The sequence below is a fragment of the Electrona antarctica genome (assembly GCF_951216825.1).
Source record: "Electrona antarctica genome assembly, chromosome: 4".
NCBI lineage: Eukaryota > Metazoa > Chordata > Actinopteri > Myctophiformes > Myctophidae > Electrona > Electrona antarctica.
The window spans coordinates 35,047,667-35,064,027 of record NC_136809.1 but is presented as its reverse complement, the minus strand read 5'-3'; the positions used below and the strand labels follow the sequence as shown (position 1 = coordinate 35,064,027).

Here is a 16,361-nt window from a genome sequence, read left to right as displayed (position 1 = left end):
GATCAATGCAACAATGCTTGAGGCAGCTCCTTTAGCTGCTGTGCCCATTCAGCGAAGCCCAGAAAGCTGCCATCAATGTGAATTTACTGCTTCTTAAGGTTTTTCACGTGACAGCTGGCGGCGGAGGGTTGCGTTTGATTACCATGGTGACCAGGTTTCCGAACCACTGGTGTGCCAGCTCGTGACCCACCACCAGGGCTACCCACTGTCTGGAGGAAGAGCAGGAGTTCTGCGGGTCGATCAGCAGCGCCGTCTCCCTAAGAGATGATGAGACACAAAAAGGTGACAATTCACACAAACTACCGAATTGAAAGACAGAGAGACAGCATGAACACTTACAGTACTGATTTATACGTTGTTGCACACTGGTGTCACGTACAGAAAACAGCCCCATCGATTGCGACGTGCTTTGACCTTGTAGATCTGTGTTTTTTGGCATGCGTCACCACCAACTCATTTACTTTTCAAATTCTAAAACATCACAAGTACAACAAAAGAAGATCGACAAGCTCAAACCGCTGCGTTTCAAGCTTGTAATTTGCTACTTTGTATGCGTTTGTGTGACACTGTAGTATGATCAAGTATGGCGTTGATTTACAAAAGAAAAATAGGTTTCTGCCTGACAGCAACAATATGGTTTTCAGGAAGGTCAGACATAATACATTTAACCGACTATTTAACTTATCCAGTAGGTATTAACAGTTTTTAATGAGCTAGTGGGCAATGAACTCTTAATAAGAGTTGCTTCCTTTCTTTGGAAGACTGTAGCAATATTCAAGTCAATAGGTGTAATAACATATACCTGTAAGTTACAAGGCCCCAGTTTTCCATGGCACCTGGATAGGGAAAGGCAATGTGTTTTAAACCATCGCCATACAAGGATAAGTCACAAGTCTGATGCAAATTTATCAGCCAATAAAACAAACAGTATTAATAATGTACTATTCTCAGCATGCAAATAAACATCTTTGCAGCTAAAAGCCTTCATGACACCATGGTATCTGTATGTAAATGATCTAATTTGCATAGGAAGTATTAATTATTCCTGCTAATCTTCCATCACAATTACAAACAATAAGTGACAATGAATACTAACCAGCAGCAAAATCAGCAATAGCTATTAGATCAATTTTAGGCAATGGATAAGGAACACTGAAGTACTCTTTGTAGAAGGGTAAGGTCTTTGTCGCAACCTGGAAAGTCATTAGAAAAAGCAAAACAAAAAACAAAATCCAGTCATTACATCTCATCAACTTTGCAAAAGAGTAGAGTAGACTTTAAAAAAAGTTATTACAGAATTCAATGATAATTTGAAACAGTTGATTAAGGCCACACCACGATTCCATCTCTGTAGAACCACACAGGTAGGAAATACACCAGGTAAACAAATCTTTGGTTGTGTCTGGCATATCTAATCTGACATGACACTTTTGTATTGTAGGCATGCACCTGACCATTCAAGGTAAGTATGTTTTTCCCCTGCTATGGAAATTCAAGACAGCTCAACATCACACTCACCTCCAGTGCAAACTTCCCTTGTTCTGACTTCCCCAGGGGTGTGTAGACGCGTACTGTCACTCCATCCGACGACTGACTCTCCACAAAGTCGTATTCACCAATAACAAATGCTACAAGATACGTGGACATGATGGGTGTGGTGGCAAACTTCACTTCCACAAGGCTGTCATCGTCTGGATATGGCTTTCGATCAATGACATTCTAAGAATGGCACAAAGGCAAGTTAGCCTGCGACTCAGCAGAAATGCAAAATTAATATGTTTAATCACACTCAACAGAACTACAAACAGAAAAACTGGTACAATTCTAATTGGTACAATCAGGAACACAGCACTGATGCTGCATTCACACTGACGGCAACAAAGCTACAAAATGACCAAGCATGACCAATACATTTCCTACAGAGTCGTTGCATAAATGAAAAGGGTAGGTTTAAATAGCACGGGGAACTGGTTAACCGCAAGAATGAGCTTTGCTTCCTTTTACGTAACAGAGTAGGACTTGTGGGGAGAGAGAAGGGGAGTGGAAATGTAGAAAAAACATAATCAGTTGTTGATGCTTCACTGCATCATTAGACCGCTGAAAGAAGTAGAGTCCAGACTCCGGCCCTACTTTGATCTGGAGCATACACGCATCACGTCATGCACCGGCAAGTGTCAGGTGTCACTTTGTAGCTTCATGTTGCTTCCATTGAAAGATGCATTGAAAATGCTTGCCACTTTGTTGCCGCTAATGTGAACGTAATGAGCTTTTCTTGTTCAGAAATGGTTGATATGGACGAGATTGTACTGTATGTTGACAAAGTATATATCATGAATGATGTATAAGACCTAGTTAATTTTTTTTGTCAGATTTACTATGACCAGCCTCATTGTAAAAATACAGTTCACATTTGAAATAGCAACAGCTGTAGTTGATAATAGACCTTAAGTGAAAAGACTTGATATACTTGGTTGCACGCCGGTGTCATGCTCTGAAAATAGCCGACCAACAAGCTCACAATGCGTTGTGCGACACGTTGTAGTTCCATCAGACATCAGTGTAACTTGTTGTATGCCATTTAAGCTACATTAGCAGCAAATTAGCGCTCGGATCGTCGTACATCATGATGTCAATTCTCCATTCATTGTCAATGGTTGTGTAAGACAAAGATCTACACTAATAGCTGAATATAGGAGGGGCTATCGCCCCTCAAAAATATATACCGTATATACACACTGCTAAGCAGCAAATATGTGGCAGCCAAGGGGCCGGGGGTAGAGATTTTCTCAGGGTAGGAGCTTGAACATGAGACGTACCATATTAGACAAGGCTACTCTCTCCTTGGGAACTATCAGAGTGATGTCAAAGGTAGCTTTGATAGCTGGCTCATCCCAACAGGGGAAGGCTCTACGAGCATCCGTGGCCTGGAGAGAGAAGATGGGGACAGCGCCATAGGAGACAGGCGAGAAATTATCTTCAAAGCAAGCAAACATATGTGTAAAGTACAAGGCTTAGATCATGGAAGTGCTGGAGGCCCATTTTTAAGTGGACCTCCTCCAATGACCTCCTGTAGAGAAAGTAGACCACAAAGATGATTCTGACTGTGTTTACAACACAGATATTATAAAGACACAAACATAGCATCAAAAGTCATGCATCTGTATATACACACACAGTATAAATAGAATGAATGAGGCATTGCCTAACCTTTATAACAACTCTGGAACACCAACATTTGTCACATGACCTATGTTGCAACATAGGCTATTACGTGGTTAAGCAACAAACTTTCCCAAAGAAAAGCACTTGTCTATGATAATGAAGTGTGACACACTTACCTCAAACTGTGTGACAGCAGCGTAGCGGACATCTCCTGCAGGAGTTGCATATTTACTTCTATAGAAGCCTTTCATTTTGTCATTAAGCTCTCCCACAAAGTCAATCTTCAACGTACCGGATCCTGAAGAAAGAGGGAAGAAATGGGTTGTGCCATTCATTCAGCTGCTGCCAAAAGTGAAGCTTGTTGTTGTCAACAGGAACTAAAAACATGGCCATGTTTTCAACATTTAGGCAGATCCGACGGTGGAAAATGTGAACTTAAATACCCTTTACCTTTCTGAAGAGCGCTGGGAAACGACAGAGTGACTTTCTCATCCTCATTTTGATAGTTGAACCCTGTTGCATTAATTTCTAAATCCAGGGAGGAAAATAAATTAGCATATGCCAGGTCAGAGATGTTTTTTTTTCTTTGAAGTACTCTTGTTTTCTAAACCTTGAAGAAGCCAGTAAGACGTAATTCAAGTGTGATTGTGCTCCATAAAAATACATTACTAAATATCAAAATGCAAATAAAGCTTCCATCAACAGTCATTTAACATGAAAGGTTAAACATAAAAGAACAAGGGAATAAACCAAAACTCACTCACCTTCCCCTCCCTCTGCTGCGAATGATGCTGTGATGATGTCAATATCAGCACAGTTCATCACAATCTGATTTGTGGCCTGTGTAACCTGTAAATATTAACCAGAGAAGAATGCACAAATTGCATTCAGATAAATCCAGCTATGCAAAGCAAGCAACTGTCCATAAGTAATTACAATCTTACCATCTTTCTGGATATGTTCAGCAAGCATTAAAAAAAAAAGGTGGATTTCAATACTTCCTGGCTACTAAGCTTTCTCTCAGCGCACCGCACTGACGGGGTGTCTCTAATCTGAACAGACTCGGATAGCCGAGATAGTGATCAGACAACTTAGTGTAGGCTAAACTTACAGTAGCTCTGAATGGTTACTGAGATAATAGCCTTGGCATGCAGATAGAGACTGACTAATATAGTCAGCCTATGGGCTTATGACTGTTCAACACAATATGAAAGTAGTTCATGTGACTGAACAACAACCAACATTGAGGGCAGGACAAATTTCGCACTTTGTGTCACATTTTTCAATTGAAAATCTGATATTTTAGCCAGATGACACAGTCATATGAAAACAAATAAATTAGACCTAGATACAACCTTTTCAAGAGGGCAGCCCATAGCCCATTTAGAAATGTGACATTTGCAGCCAGTGGCATTGCTGTTAAAGCCTACGGTTTAGACATATGTAGTGAACTTTCAGTCTTAAACAAAAGGCAACAAAGCAGTAATTATAGCAAACGTTGGTCAATGGCATGGTGCCACAGTGCTTGGGTTTCTCCTGGTCCATTGTGTGGTTCCTGGCTTTGTGTAAAGTGCTGGCCAGCAAAGGTATTATCAAAAACACTATTTCAATTCACTTCAGCATGACTGAAAAACAAGAGTATTTCAACCACACCTTCACTGAAGTTCAGGAACAATCGACCACAAATGCTCACCAACACACGACAAGTTGGGAACTCAAATCAACACCATTAACATGGTTGTAATAAGAGACCCTTTACAAACAACAACAGGTGTTGAGATTTGACTGATGATATGATATGTGCTCGAGCTCTGCAGAATAGAGCATTTTCCACAATGTCAGCACAAAATAACACCAGTTTAACTTTCATATTCTGTTCTAATCTGACAGAGAAGCCTATGTTTTTTCACACAAAATACCATCACCAATCATTCCAAAATAAATCATTCATATTTTGACAAGCAATTTTATCCATCAAGATCTGTGAGTAGTCGTAGATAATTCTGATTTCATTCATAACCATTTGTAAAAGAATATATCGACAAATTCGACATCATGCCATGTTGCCATTTCAATGAGCAGGCCAGCTTTCAGCACAATAACGGAACTGAGTGAAGCAGTGTTAGTGAGAGAAGCAGAGTGAGTGAGTGAAGCAGGATGAATGAGTATATAGCAGAGGGCGAGTGAGTGAGTGAGGCAGGGTGAGTGGATGACATTTCCTTGCTGTGAAGATTTAGTAAACATTACCCGGCTGGCTTGCTACTCATCAAGCAAGCAGGTGTTAACTGACTCACAATGAAATATGCTGATAAGTAACCCGGTAGTGGGCATTGCCATGCATAGCATTGCCACGTTGATGGTAGTCTTGAATTAATAACACTAACAGTGCATTCATTGCAATCATGCAAAAACAATAAACAGACTGAAATCCAGGCGTCGTTAGCCGTGGTGATGTCGTTGGTAGGTAGGTACGTGACAGCTAGCTAGCTGACATGATATGGCAAGTCTGCCTGCGGTCTAAATTTAAGGGAACTCCACGAAACTTCCCACTAAACTAGAGATCTCTCTAACATACTTCTTCACAATACTATTCACAGAAATCAGCATTTCTAATTCTCATTCGCTGGGTTTTGATTTGTCAATCAGCCAGAACCTGCCAAGTCCCTTGACGACAAGAGCAGTCTGATACCATTAACTTTAGCAGTTAGCTGCCTGGTACACATTAATAGCTCGGTTAGATAGCTCGGCTAACAGATAAACATAACCAAGGGTGAGTCAGCGACGTCACAAGCCATCGGAAAGTGTGTTCGTGCGCGGCGTGGCCCAGAAGCCCTTCCGCGTGACGGACACAACACAGACGCATCCTTGTGCATCTTCATTCTGGGCTAGCAACAACAGCTAGCAATTCGCCGCTAGCAAGTCGAATATGACAAATTAGCTAAGCTAGCGGAGTAGATTACATAATGATTGAAATCCCCGCCGTGCAGCGTCTCTAAAACATCGACCCGCGTCAAAACAAGCAAACGAGACAAACCGAGGCGTACCTCCACAGCCGCCTCCAGCTTGCCCTCGAACGTGAAGTCGACGAGGTCGGGCTTCAAGCACAGCCCGTAGTTGACGGGGTAGACGTCAGCGGGTAGCCGCACGAAGGGCCTCCTTTCGGGCATGGTGGCGTCTCTATTTTGGCTGGTCGCTGTCGGGTACTTCACGAAGACGGTGCCGTGGATCGCTCTCAGTAGGACGGCGGTGGTGGTGGCGGCGCGGGGGTTGATGTTGTTGAGGGAAGCAACGGGCTTCGACAGCAGCAGCAGCTCTGTGGTGGTGGTGGTGTTGTAGCAGGTTGTTGTGAGCGTGCGTTTCAGGAACGACAGTGTTGTTTGCGTTCGGCGGCCCACCAGACCCAGCAGCAACATAAAACCCTCCTTCACAGTGACACAGTCCTCCTCCCCTCTGCTCTCGCTCTCTTTCTCTCTCTCTCTCTCTCTCTCTGCTGCTCACTTCAAATCCAAACAACCGATGTGAACTAGCGCCGACCTCCGAACAAATAACGTCATCGCGTCGCTCGGCGTGCAGTGTGTGTGTGTGTGTGTGTGAGTGTAACGACCGTGTGAATGAATGTGCGTGTGATGTGATTTGTGAATAAATTGAATTAGCAGTGATTCTCAACCACCAAAGAAAGACCCAGAGTTTGATGTGCTTTATGGTCTATATATAGGCCTAAGAAATGGACACCAATGTAAACAAGCCTTTGTGCTTTTCTGGGTATTTCAATCCTCTATTAAAATGTTAATAACATTTTCAATCAAACGGACCCCCCATTTGATGTGATTTGTATCTCTGGGACTAGTACATACATAGATCCTCAGCATCACACACATAGGCACAGGTAAACTAAACTAAACAGGTTCCATTTGGTTCCTATATCTTTTTTTTCTTGTCAAAATCTTTTTATTGCAATTTCAATAATATAAATCTCAGAGATCATAGGGCAGACATAATGAAAAGACTATGTTGTTGCGCAAAACATATGCCCCTTCAAGACAGAAGAAAAAACATATCCTCCCAATTAAGTAGAGTTATAGATGTATTTAACACATTATCATCATGAGTCTGGCATAAGACTCCATCTTTGGACATGCACAACATCAGGACTCCATATATGGATATGACACTGACTCGTGAGTCGTGACATCACCAGGATCGGGATGACACAAACACGCATGGCCAACTATTTAAAAGGAAAGTGAATCTCAGCGATATTTCACATTCACATCCAACTATGATCCCAGAGACTAAACTAGTAACCCATTAAATACTTCTGTATTTGGCCTACATCCTGTCCCACTATTTCAATAGGTCTGACTGCCGCCCTGGGTTAAAGACAGTCAGACATCTCGGTTTAAGTTCTGCCCCGAGATAGATAACCTGTCAAGCGTTGGTATTTTTCATGGGTTTGCTTTTTGAGGGCTAGCCCTCCAACGTCTGGCTTTCTTCATGACTCCACTTATGCGCATCTGGTTGTAGTGGATACTCAGTGACGCTCTTGAACGCTACCTTTGGAGACAAGATGGCGACGTCCATGCGGAGGGCGTTAGGAACTCTACATTTACTGACATGTAATACTTTGAAGGTATGGTTCTATTACAAATCAATGACACTGGCAGTGCACCTTGAGGTTTTGTGATGCCGGTTATTATCTGAAATTATATGTAACGGCATAGGGCGGATTATTATCTAGAATAACTTGTAACAGGCTACGGAATCTGGCTTCATGATCATGAACACAACTGTAGCCTACAGTCATAATCTCTTCATTAGTAAGTAGTAGAAATGTAAACGGCAAGGGTACAGTCAGACATTAACGCTAAAAGGATAACACAAAAAAAGTGTCCCGATCCCAGTAGGTGCCAGTAGGTGTGCAAAATAACCTTTCTCTAAAAAGTAGCTCATAACATATTATCAATAATTGAATATTGTTCATGAAACATAAGCTTGGCCTAGATTATTTTTGAAAGAAACCAGTGATACACAATCCAAAAGTTTAGTAGATGGTGTCCATTCCACAATTCCACTATTTGAGTGGTGCAACCACTCCCATAGACAGCTATGTGTGTGGCTGTGTCCCTAGCCAAATTCCAATACCCCAAATCTCGGCCACTCACACTCGGCCACTCCAGCATGGTGGTGTTACGAACCTGCTGAAATATGTCACAATCGTGTTGACGTCACATAATTTCAGTGTCCGAACATAAATCATTGCAGTTTGTTCATTATCAGAGTTCAACCTAGCGGTATTTAGGCCACGTATTTAAAGACTTCCATGTAAGTTGTTAGCCATTAACCATTTAATTCTCTCCCCTACTAACATGAATATTGTCTCTTGCATTAAATAGTAAATGGTGTATTTTATATAGCGCCTTCATCCAAGGCACTTTACATAGATTGTGCAGTGCATTACATTCACCCATCACACAACGATGATGGGGGAAACCATGCAAAGCACCAACCTCAACCTGCTCATCGGTAGCAATCGCGGGTTCAGCATCTTGCTCAAGGACACTTCGACACTAACTCCTGCATTATGTGCAGTTTCGAAACGGTACGGGTACGCAGGACTTTTCTCAAAAGTAGCTCATTCCATATTATCTGCAACGTATTTTCATGAAACAAAAACATGGCATATCCGTAGGCCTACAGCCACAATGTTGGTGAGTTTAACATTGTTTAATAATAATAATTGAACTTTTGTGTTTGAATGTATTGGTTGTCAAGGGTTGGTATTGCAACTCTAAATGCCAGATAATGATGTTAAATAGCATCTAAGAGTTGCTTGCGGCTACGCCGTCGCCGGCTAATGCTGTCCCATGGACCATGGAACCTCACAGCTGACCTAGAAGACATCTCTGTGCATGAAACAAAACACTGATTTACTTATGTATTTAATTTCAGAATTCAGAGGCGTGTTCGCATGTGCGACATCCTTTCCCACTCATCTTGCCAGTGCGGACCAAGAAACGATATTTTATCCCTCCGGCCACTGCGTTGAAAGGGCAAGCATCGGGAATCGGAGACCAGGAGGCCAAAGCCAAAGCAGCCGGTGTTGTAATAAGGCAGCAGTACATAGAGAGACCCATCAACATAGCCTGCACTGGTATACAATCAATACAGTTTATGCATCCGTACACATGCACAGTATGACTATGGCTGAGAAATTTTACTTAATTGTCGCTCAAATAATTACGAATTTAACAATCTGTCGTTGGACATTGGAACATATGAATAAAAATCACTTATTATGCTTCGTGAACAAAGGTGCACAGGTCATATATGACAAATAACTGAAAGAAAAAACAACATTAATAGTGGAAATAGCGATCTCTAAACTCAAAATGTGCCACGTTGTATCGTGTTTTAGGCTTGTAAATCTACAATTTCCACTATTTTTAACATTATTATGCAAAAATGGACATGATTATGCAAAACATTATTGCGACCGAAGGCCCAGTATGGAATCGTGCGTTTTTCGTAACTCAAAATCCTCATACATGGGGCATTGTTCGTCACTCAAAATCCCCATACATGGGGAGGACAACCCCCATATATTGTGCCCAGGTCTTGTGAGATCACTATGACATCATCATCCCCATACATGGGGAAAGCCCCCATATAGACGAATTCAGAAACGGGTCTCATGGTCGCAGCTTTCGTATTTCCTGTAGGTGGACTCGACGTAGCTGCAGGGTTTAAACCCTCACCAGGCTTCTACTATAGTGAACGGCAGACTGACTGATGTTAGTCTGCCTCAAACGTTACTCTTTTACCTGCTTTTTACTAACACTAACATTACAAAGATGCCCAGAACATCGAGATGAACCTGTGTAGTTTATGGCTGCTCCAACAGTAGTGGCAACATTAAAAAAAAAAAAAACGGAATGTCAAAATATCCACCGGTGGCTGAGACCAGAGCCATTGAGTAATGGTTGAGACGAAGCAGTGAAAGATACCTAACGTTAGTCTTACCCAATACCCAATCTTTCTGTTTTATGAACACAAGGCTGCTGTACTTTATACCTCATACTAAGCATTTAAAGTATGAGTACACACCCTGTACACTCAAGACACGCTCCTAATTATGATTAGTTGATTATGTAATAATTGTGACAGGCCTAATGACTTGAGTAGGGCTGGGACTCTGGATTTTTTTGTTATCGCCGTAATAAATCACTGTTTACTGATGGTATCGCGGTATTGAGCGATACCTCAAAAAAGTTGTTTTGAATGGGAAAAAATATATATATATAATAATTATAATAATAATCGTTTGGGGGCACGTGGTGCAGTAATCGGCCTGCTCACTCCTCATGCATGAATCTAGGATTACAGCTTCTTAGGCAATAGGCCCCGGGTGAAAAATGGGTTACAAAATCGTGGGATAAAACTTTTAATAAAAAAATAATAACCTCGGTTATGAACTCGATACCGCAGTATGCCTTACACAACCACAATATTGCGGTTATTACACCCAGCCCTACTAATGACGTGAATGTCATTTGACACAAAGAATTTCATATGTCCTTTTTAAACTAATGAATGATCTCAAAATAGTATAACACAGACTGTGATACTTCTAAATAAATAACTAGCTTATGCCCTCATTGATTTATTTGATGTACATTAATTATAGGCCACATCTTGTACCAGATCTTCAACAACCATTGCTGGATGTAGGGCATTTGGTTGATCTGTACCAAAAGCAAAGCATATTGACTGTGGATCTTCTCTCACCACCAGCGGGTATCTTCGACCCCTACATCCCTCCGGAGGGTGACGCTCGTCTCTCCAGTCTGTCCAAAGAGGGGCTGAAACAACGCACTGAGCAGTTCAAACAGGGTGCTGCCTCCAAACTCGCGTGAGATCATTATTATCACAAATGCTCAATCTCTGTTTTTGTATTTTGTGTGCTTGAATATTGTTTTGTGTATAGATTTGTTTTGTATTTCTTTTTTGTTATAGGAAGGAAAGATGCCTTTTAAATCTATCTGATTTGTTTATAGAGGGTATGTGTGTGACATCATCATCATACCCAGAAGTTATGCGGGAACGCCTACTGAGTGGCAAAAAACTACTCTCTGGCCTTAACAGCCCATAATCCATCCAAACAGATCTGATTTCATTAAATGACGTTAAACAACGTTAAACTCACAATGCCACTCGATTTGCCACTCACTTTATGCATGCGCATACCCTCTATATATATATCACCTGCAGCAAAAATCACGCATTCTTGTTTCTGCTGCAACGGTAACAGATTTCAATGTCTACAGGCTGGAATCTGCCTATATATCCTCAAAGGACAAAATTGTTGTTTACTTGGATATCACCATTGCTCATCGTCTGCCTTCATTTGTGGTACTATAATCTAGAACGAGTACTCTTACATACTGTACAAAGATTGTTTGAGCTGTTATATCACCTTTTGTTGTTTGAGGTATATACAGTAGAGGCAGAATCCAGCCTGCAGATATGGAAAGCGAAAACCATAATGAACAAGAATGTGCTCATTTCAAGGCAGACCGCCACCAATGCCTACACGTCTCTCCACTTTGGTCTGATATTAGCACTAGAGGAAACCTCACAGGGACACCCAAATTAATATGCTTCTTCCTCTTGGGAACATGATGACTGTGCGCACAGCAAAAGCTATGGCTGTACGACTAAGGGCACAGCCAATACGCTTATTTAGAAATGGAACATTTGGCCTGATGGTGGCACTAGAGGAAAGGTCATGGGGTCACCAAAATCAATAGGTTTCTTCCTCCTGGGATTATGAATGTGTCACAAACAGACATGGAAAAAAACATCCTAATCGTGGTGGTAATTAGTGGGCAACTGGGCTTATCAAGTGGACACCTCCCCATTACAGTTGTTTTATGAATAATTGAACTACAGTTCAATCCAGCACCTTGACTAACATCCTTAAGTTTATAGTGCACAGTATACGCCTGCTGCTATGCTCACACACCATTATACCTAATCTCAGGTTTAAATATGCAGATTTCTTTCACCCACTCTTTTATTCTGTAAATCTGTGATGTAACAATAAAGCTGGTTCTGGTAGAGTGACTAGGAAATGTAAACTAAAGATGTGTATTTTTCCTTACTCCCCGCAGGATACGCAAGATAAAAGAATTTGATTCTCATTTCATCACTAAGGAGTTCCCAGCACAAGCTCAGGAGACGTTCATTGACGCTCACAATGCCCTGACACAGTAAGCCTCCATCTTCTTGTTCTCTCACGTACAAATAACTAGACCAACGCCCTCCTTCCAGTGGTGTGACATACATTTAGTGTGCAAGTGGACATGCTCTATTTATGGGAGGGTTTATTTCAGTGAGACATTTCTGATAGAAGTGAGACTGTGACTCACTCACTGGGGTGGTTAGAGAGCATGCTCATCTCTTGTCTGCTTTAAAGTGTAATTCTACTCATTCTTATTTACATTTTCATTTACTGTTATTTATTTTATTGACTATATGATTATATGCTCTTTTTTTTCAACTTGATTTTATATGATTATCATAGCACTTTGTAACTTTTGAAAAGTTGTTTATTTTAAGAAACTAGCCTATAGTCTATAGAAATAAGTTGAACTCTGATCTGATATAATTATTTCAGAGTTTGGTACCATACAGTTGTTGTTGGTACGTGTATGTCTCTAGGAACACTAACAATCACCTGTTTGTGTATTTCAGATTCGACAAGGAAAAACTGCACTCGTTGGTGACAGAAAGGTGTTACCCTGTGAGTTGTCTGTTCCTCTCTGTGAAATAATCCTTCCCATCATGTGCTGGAGTTTAATCACTCTTCATATTAATTACATTTACACTTTAAACATTTGATTGGCATGTTTATCCACAGTGACCTAACGTGAGTGCAGGAGTTTTTTTTGCCAACATGACATGACAGGCAAGATTTAAGTGTTGCAGTCAAGTTTGATCACACTGACAAAGAACTCGTAACCCAGATGCAGGACATACAGAATTAGTTCTGGTCAAGGTGCCACATTATCCAAATACTAGCTGACAGAAGTCCTGAGCTGAGCGTGCTCTACTGTCTATACATAGAAACAGTTTGCACTCACAGCGTGAATTTTCATTGATTGTTTTTTATTTACTGCAGCAGCAGTCATGACAAATGGACACGTTTTGGCTCCTCAGGCCTTCATCAGCGTTTACCATTAGTTGCTGATAAATGTTCCCCTCCCCCCACCCTCTTCTCAGATTCCCTTTTATTAGTTTCTGCAAATATGGGGAACATACTTCCTAAAAAGTGATCCCAAAGTTACTGCCTTTATTACGGCTTATCAGCACCGTTCATTGTTTAGGGCTTAGGGCACGTATATAGGACAATACTGTATGTGTGAAAACTATGAATGCTATAACAAAGTAAGAACAAGCTATGTTTTCATTATACAATGTACCTGTCCCATCCCGTATCATTGAGTAAAATAACCCCTGTCTCCTGTCCAGGAAATGACGAGGGGAAACCGCTACAAGACCATTCGCTGGACATTCGTTGAGTCTCTGGAGCCACCCAGAGTGGTCCACGCTCGCTGCCCAGACATGGTCACTAAGGACAACCTGTACGGTCAGGTGACACTTCGCATGCACTCCAGACAGGTGAGATCAAAGCTACATTTTAACTAGTGTCTGTATACCAGACAGTGGTTCTCAAAGTGGGCTCCGGGTACCACCAGGGCTCCTGGAGAGGCTTCAAGGGGTTCCACAGAAAATATGTAGTTTAACCACCCTATTAACAAAAGAGCTATAACTCTGTAATGTTTTATATAATTGAAAAATGCATAGCAATCTGCAAGCCCACGGCTTGCAGATTGCTATTTTGTCATGAAAATGTCTGAGAACAACCACCATATACAATCCTTTGATTTAAATATTTGCTTCAATGTCTTGTGATTCTCTCTGCTTTTTCATTGGATGAGCAAACAGACCCTGGCCATTTACGACCGCTTCGGGAGGCTGATGATGGGGAGCGAGACGGAGCCTAAAGACGTCTTGGAGTACTTGGTGTTAGAGCGCCATCTCATCAACCCATATGGCCGTTGGAGGATACACGGCAAGATCGTACCGGCATGGGCCCCTAAAAAAGACCCTGTCATCAAGGTAACCTGCAACACTGAAGACCACAAAGTGCCCCATTGTTTTGTGTGGATAGGACTACTTGTTGTACCCGTTGTAACACATTCACTGCCATTGACGAGATATCTAATCATTTGAAATCCAACGGGTCACTGCTATTAATGAGTTATCTCATCATTTCAGGGCTTTCATTGGTTACGTTAGATCGCACTCTTCGCCAACGTATGAATGGCTCTCTCTAGGTTGCTAGGAGACAGATAAAACCAGAAATGTACCGGAAGTGAAAACTCTGTCTCCATCGGCCTCAATGTAAACAGATTTACAAAAATGCATTTATCTCCGATTCTTTTCCCAGATTGCGTTTTTGGTCAAAACAAGCTTTATTCACAGCCCATAACTGAAGAACCGATGATCACGGTTACAAAATGTATTCTCCAGGTGAAAAGAAAAGACGCTTGTCCGTCAAAATAAGGTTCTTCACGGGAAAAAAACACTTGCAGTGGTCAGAGTACCCAGTGCAGTGACCTCTCGCATATGAGTCATGACCGATCAACTAAATATTGTGATGTACAGGTTTTGTAATGAATAATTTGAACGTGATGTTTGGCCAATTTTGACAGCCCTAATATATACTGTAAGCATACCAATTTGCGAAATGTATACAAATGAAATGAAGCCATGTTTCACTGTTGGAAGCATAACCAGCATTTGAACATTGACAAACAAGGACATTGGGGAAGTCAGAAAACAACAATTTGATGTGTCACATAACAGAATACCAAATGTGTATGTCCCCTATATGTACTGTGTATGTCACTAGTGGTGTGGTTAACATGAATTACGAACAGGTATGATAGATATTCATTGCTAAACATTAGGAGTGTTTTATGAAGAATAATCAACATCATTCTTTTCCATCTTTCAGACGGTTATGATCCCCGGTCCAGAGCTCAAGCCAGAAGATGAATTTGATGCCCTCAACTACACACACACAGTTACCAATACCAAGCCAGAGGCTGTGCAGTGGAACAAATGAGCCACTTAGGGGCACTGTTTTCCCCTTGCAACACAGAGGAAAGACATGTTGGACTTAGGACCTTTTAAGATGTATATTATTTTGACATTTTCCCATACATTTTCTGTTGTTGGTAATCATTTTCTTCTCATGTGTATCTAACAAATGCACATTTTACAGAGATTGTATGGTTTATTTCTGTGATCATGAATATATTGTTAATTTAAAGAATACAAAAATAAAATGCCCCATCTGTTGTTGTTTTTTCACTTCCATCGATTTCAGTGAGTTTATATCAGAATAGTGTCCTTCATAGTCAATACATTAAAAATTGAAAAACTAAAAACATTAACTTACAAAAGAGACTTTCAGAATGGTCTTAATAGTCGATACATAGAAAAAGATCAAAAAGCTAACAAAAATCTTAAAAATGGGTTTGGAATCACATGATTTTGGACTTGACAAAAAGATAATGCATACATTCCAAAACATTAAATCACAACATGCAGAAACAGTAAACAGATTGGTCCAGTCACTGACAGTTACATGAGGCTGTGCATAACAATGAGATCACTGCATAAACTGAGTGGGATAATGGGGCTGTTGTCACTAGCTGTATGTGGAGTCAGGACTAAAGTGACTCAGATCCACCATTTATTTGACAAACATCTCTTAACAAAATATGGACGTGTCAAAAGTCTACTATCATTAAACTGGGTATAAGTGGGGTTTTTTTAATAGATGTGATTACAACAAACTGTTCTATCCCTTATCCCTAAACTTTTTTGCCATTTGTTTACTATTTTAAAATAGTTCAAATAGCTGATCTACAAGCTCACATGTTGATGTAGATTGGCTAGTTAAACTAAAATCTGGTCATCCCAGTTTAGTAAGAGGTTTAAAGTAAAAATATTTACGACGACCGTCGAGCCGATTCTACTCTATGGCTCCGAGACATGGACACTTTCAAAGACATTAGAGAAATAAGTCAAATATATGTATGTAGTTCATTGCCCCATATATCACT

At 40.9% G+C, this 16,361-nt stretch overlaps 2 protein-coding genes across 2 annotated transcripts in view; one reads left to right on the top strand and one right to left on the bottom strand.

Moving 5' to 3' along the window:
- The window catches only part of npepps (aminopeptidase puromycin sensitive), a 29,031-nt gene extending 22,305 nt beyond the window's left edge, over positions 1 to 6,726 (bottom strand). The window contains exons 1-9 of the mRNA XM_079500085.1: positions 6,207 to 6,726; positions 3,927 to 4,011; positions 3,613 to 3,690; positions 3,339 to 3,460; positions 2,817 to 2,924; positions 1,519 to 1,719; positions 1,097 to 1,193; positions 803 to 836; positions 143 to 257 (exon numbers count right to left, since the gene is read on the bottom strand). Of these exons, the coding sequence (XP_079356211.1) occupies positions 143 to 257; positions 803 to 836; positions 1,097 to 1,193; positions 1,519 to 1,719; positions 2,817 to 2,924; positions 3,339 to 3,460; positions 3,613 to 3,690; positions 3,927 to 4,011; positions 6,207 to 6,575 (1,209 nt within the window). The 5' untranslated portion in view covers positions 6,576 to 6,726. The remainder of the gene's footprint in view (positions 1 to 142; positions 258 to 802; positions 837 to 1,096; positions 1,194 to 1,518; positions 1,720 to 2,816; positions 2,925 to 3,338; positions 3,461 to 3,612; positions 3,691 to 3,926; positions 4,012 to 6,206) is intronic.
- A 702-nt stretch (positions 6,727 to 7,428) lies between these two features.
- On the top strand, positions 7,429 to 15,607 carry mrpl45 (mitochondrial ribosomal protein L45). Its single transcript, XM_079498825.1, has 8 exons — positions 7,429 to 7,792; positions 9,112 to 9,313; positions 10,954 to 11,071; positions 12,333 to 12,431; positions 12,916 to 12,964; positions 13,693 to 13,842; positions 14,170 to 14,343; positions 15,245 to 15,607. Exons 1-8 carry the CDS (start codon positions 7,730 to 7,732, stop codon positions 15,353 to 15,355), a joined length of 966 nt encoding a protein of 321 aa, XP_079354951.1. The 5' UTR covers positions 7,429 to 7,729; the 3' UTR covers positions 15,356 to 15,607.
- Positions 15,608 to 16,361: the final 754 nt, after the last annotated feature.